We start from the raw sequence: 8,823 nt of genomic DNA on the forward strand, positions 1-8,823 counted from the left end.
TTAATTCAGCAAGGGTGGTTTCTAAAATCCGTCGCTAAGGGATTTCCACTACTACCCTGTTTCCCAGTTCAGCAAAAGTGGTCGCTAAATCCGTCGCAATGCACTATTCATAGCAAAATTCAAAAACTGAAATAGGGGAAGCACTGAACAGCAAAATTAAAATAGAATACACACTAAACAAAATAACAAGGTACTAAACAACACTAACACAATACGAAAAAATTAAACACTAACATGACACTAGCTATTATGAACCTTTGGACATTGCTCCTCGGGTCACCCGCGTGACAGGTGGGAATACTTACCACTATACTACAATGATGCCAAATTTGATTGAGGCCGTACCCGAATCAAATAAACATTAAAATGCGGTAACTAGGAAGTGATCCTAGGTCATTTCTCAACGAGCAATGATAAACCAAATGCTCATAATAGATAGTAGGAAATAGTAACAAATTGGAGGGGGGGTTGTTTGCTTTTGTAAATTAAACAGCGAGTAAAATTCAATTAGAAAATATCATAATTAAAATATGTTGCTTCCCCTTTATTCACAAGCAGGTCTCTTATCCTAGGTTGCGAGAATTTATCCTTTATCAGTTTAACCACTTAATCCAACCCTAAATTAAATTACTAAGCGAAATTTAACGTAAGGCATTCATTATGTGATTAACCAACACATACACCAATTACTCATAAACGATCATTAAGCATGAACTTAAATTAAGTGCAAAGACAATTAATCAAGCACTAAGCATGCATGAATTAATAGCAACAAATTCAAAGTAATTAGTGAAGAGGAAAAACTGAACAGAATTTAACAGTAATAATAGAACCTCAAAGAGAGCTGTGCTTAATCCTCAAGAGAAAACAATGCTAGAGACTTAGCCTTCCATTAATCAATAGAGAACGAAATTATAGATTGAAGAACAAAATTTTATTGCTAAAACGAAAAGTCAGAACTGGAATTGTAAAAACGAAAATAAAAGAGAAAGAGAAGAGAGAGGAATAGAGCCTAAACTAGAACCTTGGTGCTGTTATATAGTTTTCCAGCCCCAAAGCTTACAAATCTGTTTTAAATCCAAGCCCATAAAATCTAGATAAGATAAGATAAGATAAGATCTAGATGAAATAATATCTAGATGAAATCAAATCTAAATAATATCTAGATAAGATAAGATAAGATAAGATCTAATTTTGTGGAATAAAATAGTCTTCCCTCTTCAAGTCCAAGCCCAATTCTGGATTGAAGCCCAAGCCCAATGCTTCATTAATTCCTGAAATTAGATTAAAAACATCAAATTAGCTGAATGGGCCCAAATAATAAAACTGCCTAATTAATTTGACAATTAAGACTAATCAATACTTAAAATGGTGCAAAAAGGGTTAAGAAATAGGAGAGAATAATGGCACATCAGTCTTGAACCAATACTTTTACATTTCCTAGAAGCCATCTACAAATAAAGAAACCAAACAATTAATCAGGACACAAGTTATTCAAATTCAACAACTGAAAAATAAAACTGAAAAAGGTACAGGCGGCTTAGCGAGACATGGTCTGCTTAGCTGGCCTCCACAAAAACACACACTACCGCTTAGCGACATGTTAGGCCGCTTAGCGGAAGTTGCAGAAATTGAGCTTCTGCATAATTGGCATAGCTGGCCAAAGCCCACTAAGCCTAAAATCAGCCGCAAGGATATGCGCTTAGCTCCTCATAGGCTGCACTTAGCAGCACCAAAAATTCAAAAATTTCACTTAGTATTGGGAGCATAGCGAGCGAGGCTCGCTTAGCTCAGCGGATGCCACAATGAATCGCGCTTGGCCCAAGAAAGCTCGGCTTAGCACACAGCTATCAACAAAAACAAATTGTCTAAGTTACCTGGGCTTAGCGATTCAGCCTTGCTTAGCCACAGGTAGTTCAGCAAGAGGATGAGTGTTCATCCTCAAAGGATGAACTCACTTAGCGCGGTAAGCACGCTTAGTGATTTCTTCAGAGAACGCATATATACAATGAATTCTGATGAACTCGCTTAGCGCAGCATGCTCGCTTAGCGAGTTCATCGCGTTTTCCAAAAAACGCAGAAAACATAGTTCGTTTTCTTGCACTTTTCAAGCCTCTAAAAGGCATATCAGACATGCAATGTGTGCAACATACTCAATACAATATACACACATATAGAGTCCTAATCTTAAATTAATTCTAACAAAACATTAAAACCCTAAAAATCTAAAACTAGAAGTGAAGTCTTCTACCCTAAAGTTTAGACAAGAAAAAGAGAAAAGGAAACAAGGAACTTACTTGGATGGTGAATGGTTATTGCTTGGAAGTTGATAATGCAAAAAGAAAGCACAGATGCAAAATGTGCGAAATTTTGGAGAGAGAGAATCAGAGACAAAGTTTTCGAAATCTGGCACGTGTGAGTGTAACTGTCGTTACTCTCACTTAAGCAGTTTTTGACAGTCTCTCTTAGCGGATCGCTGCGCTAAGCGAGCCAAAAAGATGTTTGGTTTCTCAATGAGGTTCGCTTAGTGGATCCGCACGCTTAGCCGACGTTTCAAATTCAAAATCAGTTTTTTTTTTTAACAAGCATCTTGGCTTAGTGCGCAAACTTGCAACTCTCGCTAAGCCAGGCTCTGGCCAGCTTAGCTAAAATGATGTATCTTAAGTACAGAGGAACATGCGCTTAGCTAATAAAGACTCACTTAGCACTCACATTGCCGCAAGGAATTCAGCTTAGCCGCCATGACTGACGCTTAGCTTCATGAAACCCAAATCAGGCCGCAAGGAATTGAGCTTGGCGGCCACAAGGAATTGAGCTTAGCCAAAGTGTATGATGGGCTTAGCGATCAGGCTACAGCTTAGTCGAATTCAGATCGAATTGAAGTTGGCTTAGCTCAGCCTTGGCCAGCTTAGCGGACCAAATCAGCCTCAGATGCAAGGGTTGGGCACTAAGTGCTTGAGAATCTCGGTTTAGCGCATGAACAAAGATGCGCTTAGCGCGAGGCTTGCACTTAGCGAAAGGACTATTTTTCAGAAGATGTTTTCTAAGCTGTTTTTTAGTCCCTTTTTCAAGAAATTGAAACCCTTATATCTACCATTCAAGGATAAGCTGATATATTCCACTGTAAAGATTATAAAGCAAGTTCCACATGATATATACATGAAAAACAAAGATAACAGAAATTAAAACTGGGTTGCCTCCCAGGAAGCGCTTCTTTAACGTTATTAGCTTGACGCATTTACCTCATTGGGTGATCTCATGTTTTGGTTCTTACCTTTAGAACCTCTTGACCTCCTTCCATTACCTGTAAGCAAACATTTTGTTCTGGAGCAGGCTTGTCTTCAACAAATAAATCAAAATCAATTTTCTAATCTTCAAAACCCAACTCCAGCTTCCTCCTACCCATATCAACTATGCAGCTTGCGGTCAACATGAATGGCCTTCCCAAGATTACAAGAATGTCAGTATCTTCGCAGATATCCATTACCACAAAATTTGTCGGGAAGATAAAATGTTTCACTCTGACCAACACATCTTCAATTACTCCATATGGCTTGGTAATGGAGCGGTCAGCTAGTTGTAAAGTCATTCTAGTTGGCATTATCTCCAACTCTCCTAATCTTCTGCACATGGAGAGTGACATTAGATTAATGTTGGCTCCGAGGTCAGTAAGTGTTTTTCCCACAGTGACTTCTCCAATTGAACAAGGAATAGTTACACTCCCAGGGTCTTTATGCTTGGGTGGAAGCATCTTTTGAATCATTGCACTGCAATTTTCTTCCACTATGATGTTTTCCCGGTGAATATACTTATGTTTCCTTGTTAACATATCCTTCAAGAATTTGGAGTAGAGTGGCATCTGCTGTAAAGCTTCTCCGAAGGGCATGGTTGTTTCCAGTTTCCTGAAAATATCTAAAAATCTTGCCAAATGACGATCTTTTTCCTTCTTGGAAGGTACCACAGGATATGGCACTTCCACACCTTCATCCATAACTTTTTCACTTCTACTCTTCTTTGCAGAGTGAATAGGCAATTTAGTCCCTGAGATTGTAACCACTTTGCATATTAGTCCCTGACTTAAATTTTAATTCATAATAGTCCCTAACTTTACCTCCGTTATGCAAATAAGTCCCTGCTGTTAAAATCTAATTTCCTCCGTTAGTCAAATGTCTATTTGGCAAATGTAAGCATCCAATGTGGCAGGTTTGAGTCCAAGTCAGCAATATTATGTGGCAAGGCAAGGACTGAATTGAAAAATTAGGTTAAAAAGAAATCAAAAATGAAGTAAACCCATTTTCCCTTTCACTGTGTTACTGCTGTAGGGTTTTTTAACTGTTTGCGGTTTGCTCTTCCCTCCCCTGCATTCTCGTGATTGAGGGTTCGCGCTTTTTGTCAGGTTGGTGGTTTCATTCAATTCGTTTGCATTGTTTTGGTGGTTTGATTTGGGGTTTTACATGTTCGAGGGGTTTCATCTGCGGCATTGTCTTCGCGCTTCGTAGGGAGGTTTATGATCGTTTATTATTTTCGTTTATGATGCTCTGTTTTTATAGATGACAATGTTTTTGGTTTTTGATTGTGTCTTCGCGGTTTTTGACAATGTCAATGTCTTCGCGCTTTTTGAGGTAGGTTTTTTTATTTCCTAATATCTGACCATGTTTGCGGTTTCTGATTGTGTAGAATGAATGACAATATAACTTTAGTATTGCACCATGGAGGAAGATTCACTCCACGTGCCAGTGATGGAAAGGTTGAATATATAGGCGGAGAATTTGACGTTTGGGAGGATATATCTGCAGATTGCCTGAATGCATTTATCTTATATGATCTGGTGAAAGCTTGTAAGAAGTATAGTAATATAGGAGAATGTTTTTGGTTGATTGATAAGGACTTAGATTTTAATCATGGGTTAAGGAGTTGTACAACTGATGGAGATATATTACACTTAGTTAGGGATGCTTTTGAAAATGAGAATGAGATAAATGTTTATTTTCATCATGAAGTAGATCCAATTTTAGAAGAAGTCCCACAAATGTTGTACTTGGAATGTGATCCAATTCGAAAAGCTGTTGAGAATGAGGATGATTTAGATGATGTACCTGTTGCTGGCCATGAGGAAGGTAAGTTTTAATTCATCTGTACTTGGTCCGACATGGTTACCATAATTAATTAATATGATTAATTTTTACTTTATCACCATTGATGCAGATGTTGGTGCTGGAGAGCAGAGAGATGCTGGTGAGCAGATGGATGCTGGTAAGCAGAGGGATGGTGGTGAGCAGAGGGATACTGATGCTGGTGAGCAAAGAGATGGTAGTGAGCAGAGGGATACTGATGCTGGTGAGCAAAGAGATGGTAGTGAGCAGAGGGATGCTGAAGCTGGTGAGGAGAGAGATGCTGATGGTGAAGAGAGAGATGTTGCTGATAGTGAGGAGGAAAAGGAAGTTGACAGTGATGAGACAGATGCTGAGTGGTTTATAAATTTCTCTTGTATGTTGAATGAAGTTGAAGCTGAAGTTGAGACAGATGGTTATCATTCAGAGGAGCTTAATATCCCCATTAGTAGTGATGATGAAGATGAGGATGTTGAAGTTTATCCTCAATATAGTCAAAGTAGTGGAGTTGGTGAACAGAAGTTGGAATTAGGGATGGAGTTTGGTACTCTAGATGAATTTAAATCTGCCTTGAGGGAGTATAGCATATTGATGAGCAGGGAGTTCAAGTGGAAGAAGAATGATAAACAGAGGGCTAGAGCAAAATGCAAGAAGGCATTTTGTGATTGGGAAATCTATTGTGCAAAGAATGAAGTTAGAAACTCTTTTCAGATAAGGACATTTAAGCATAACCATAATTGCTGCAGAGAAGTGAACAACAAACAAGCAAATAGACAGTGGGTGGTCAGTAAACTTGAGGGCAAACTCAGAATGCAGCCAACCCTTAAATGTGTTGAAGCTTTGGAATATTTCAAGCAAGAGTTTGGAGTGCACATTGAAGTTACAAAGATGTGGAGAGCCATGAAAGAAGCAAAGCAATTAGTGGAAGGGAATGAGAGGAAACAATATGCCAAAGTATTTGATTATGCACATGAATTGTTGAGGAGCAATCCTGGATCAACAGTTAAGATCAACACAGTGCCAAGTCCAGAAGGTCCACCACAATTTCAGAGGCTATATATTTGTCTTGCTGGCTATAAGAAGGGGTTTGTTGCTGGATGTAGACCATTCATAGGTCTAGATGGATGTTTCCTAAAGAGTGCATTTGGAGGAAACTTGCTCTCTGCTGTTGGGCTTGATGGCAATAACCACATCTATGTTATTGCTTATGCTGTTGTGGACATTGAGAACAAAGACAATTGGAAATGGTTTTTAACTTTGTTGCATGAAGATCTTGGGGATTACATACAGAATGGGTGGAATTTCATGTCAGACATGCAAAAGGTATGACATGGTGTGATTTGCAATTGTTATCATAAGTTAGGTATTTAATTGAAGTTAATGACATAAGTTAGGGACTAGTCCAGAAGTATTTACTACTTTGCTGCAATTTTTCAGGGACTTATTCCAGCTTTACAGGAAGTCATGCCTGGTGCACCTCATAGATTTTGTGTCTTGCATCTTTGGAAAAATTTTACAAAGCAATGGAAAAGCAAGGAACTTAAAGGAATTGTGTGGCAATGTGCAAAATCCACTACTGTTGCTGAGTTTGAAGGCCATATGGCCCATTTGAAGACAATCAACTGCCAGGCTTGGGAGTATTTGAATAAATGGCACAAACAAGCATGGACAAAAGCCCACTTCAGTACAATACCCAAGGTGGACAATATATGCAACAACACTTGTGAGGTATTCAATTCCAGAATTCTGCAGTATAGATGCAAGCCTATTATCACAATGCTTGAAGAAATTAGAAGTTATATCATGAGAACCATGGCTGCCCGCAAGGTTAAACTTTCTGGAAAACCTGGACCATTATGTCCAGTGCAGTATAAAAGACTAGAAAAAGAATTCCATTTTGCTAATCAATGGACTCCCCTTTGGTGTGGTGATAACATGGGCCTGAGATATGAGGTCCACATGTGGGGGAATAAGGTTGAGGTCAATTTAGGTGAATGGACATGCACTTGTGGAGTATGGCAACTAACAGGTTGTGTTCTTTATAGTGTTTTTTTCATTCCTAACCTACATGTGTGCTGATTTTACAACTTTGATGTAGGGATGCCATGCCGACATGCCATTGCAACAATAACTCACAAAGGAGGGAAGCCTGAGGACATGCGTCATGAGTGGCTGTCAATAGAAGCTTATAATAAGACATACCAGCATTTTATTGAACCAGTCCAAGGACCACAATATTGGTCCCAGACACAATATACACACCCTGTTCCACCACATAAAAGGGTCCAAAGAGGAAGGCCAAAGAAAAATAGAAGGAGATCTGTAGATGAGGACAATGTCACAGGACATAAGCTAAAGAGGAAATTGGCTGAGTTTACATGTGGAAGGTGTGGCCAAACCAATCATAACATTAGAAGCTGTAAAAATATTGGAGTTCCTGTTAGGCCAAAGAAATATGTTGCACCATCAACTTCAAATGAGGATGACCACCTATTATCTCAAGATGAACAAGCTTTGAATGAGGCTGAAGAAGCTGCTGCTCATGTTCAACAAGATCCGGTGGAGATTAATTTATCTCAGCCTCATTTGTCACAAGATAGTGACATGGAGTTGATGGTAAATATTTGTCACAACAAAGTAGTTTTATCTCAACCTAATTTGTTGCAGCACTCCATTTTTATATATTACAATTATTCATGTTTGGCATTTACATGTAGGTCCCTGCAACTATTGTTCCACCAATAGCAAGGAATAAGCTAGCCATAACAAGAGCCAAACAAAGGAAGGTTGCTGATAAAGATGATGCAGAAAACTGAAGAAGCATTTTTTGTTGCATTTTGAAGGTTGCTGAAGGTTGCTGAAGACCCATTTTTTGTTGCGCATTTTGAAGGTTGCTGAGTTTGAAGGTTGCTGATGAAGAAAACTGAAGAAGCATTTTTTGTTGCATTTTGATATTAGGATGTGTAGTTGTATATTTTGAAAGCTTCACTGGCATGTGAAATGATGTAAACATTATGGCCTACTGAACAATTGCTTCTAACTACCATGCTTTGGGATGTCAAATATTATGTGAAATTGATCTAAAGTCATGTTTCTTCTCTTTGTTTTATAAATTATACATTGTGTTGGATTTGGAGTTGGAGTAGTACAATCCATCCCAACATACATTATGAGTTGCTTCTTATTACCTAATTCTCTTTCTTTTATTAAATTATATTTAATAACTGCAAATTTCAGCAACAAATTTCACCAACAAATTATATTTAATTGAAATGGATAATTGACAGTACCAACAAAAGCTGCTATTACACTACAAAAGCTACTTCCTATTACAAATTCTTCAGCAAAACAACAGTTGACAGTAGCAACAAAAGCTGCTATTACACTACAAAAGCTACTTCCTACTACAAATTCTTCAGCAAAACAACAATTACAATATCAAAAGCTGCTATTACACATTTTACCTAAAGTACATTCCCCCTAAAACTAACATTACAATTAAAAATGAAAAACCTAACAACACAATGTTTGTTAAATTTCTCATTTTCTTCTGCAAAGCTTCAATTTGTAGCCTCAAATCAGCCACTACCATTGTTTCTCTTGAGACAGAAGACGAATTAGAAAGTTGGTTTTCTTCTTCAACCCATTGAAAAAATTGACAGTTATCTGGGTCTGTTTGGGGTAATGCACAAGTATAGAATAACCTTCCTGG

At 38.2% G+C, this 8,823-nt stretch overlaps 1 protein-coding gene across 1 annotated transcript; it reads left to right on the forward strand.

Annotated features, from left to right (window-relative positions):
• The first annotated feature begins 4,349 nt into the window (after positions 1-4,349).
• On the forward strand, positions 4,350-7,927 carry LOC102661679 (uncharacterized). Its single transcript, XM_041017519.1, has 5 exons — positions 4,350-5,117; positions 5,206-6,434; positions 6,549-7,140; positions 7,210-7,727; positions 7,829-7,927. The coding sequence occupies exons 1-5, from the start codon at positions 4,679-4,681 to the stop codon at positions 7,925-7,927; spliced, it is 2,877 nt and encodes a 958-aa protein (XP_040873453.1). The 5' UTR covers positions 4,350-4,678.
• Positions 7,928-8,823: the final 896 nt, after the last annotated feature.

The sequence above is a fragment of the Glycine max genome, chromosome 7 (genome assembly GCF_000004515.6).
Source record: "Glycine max cultivar Williams 82 chromosome 7, Glycine_max_v4.0, whole genome shotgun sequence".
Lineage (NCBI taxonomy): Eukaryota > Viridiplantae > Streptophyta > Magnoliopsida > Fabales > Fabaceae > Glycine > Glycine max.

What these genes read in the sequence shown, in the direction of transcription:
- LOC102661679 (XM_041017519.1), top strand. Translation starts at nt 4,679, where the DNA reads ATGAATGACAATATAACTTTAGTATTGCACCATGGAGGAAGATTCACT. An exon ending in TGTTGCTGGCCATGAGGAAG is followed by an intron (nt 5,118 to 5,205) that starts GTAAGTTTTAAT and finishes CCATTGATGCAG; the next exon opens with ATGTTGGTGCTGGAGAGCAG. An exon ending in TGGAGTATGGCAACTAACAG is followed by an intron (nt 7,141 to 7,209) that starts GTTGTGTTCTTT and finishes ACTTTGATGTAG; the next exon opens with GGATGCCATGCCGACATGCC.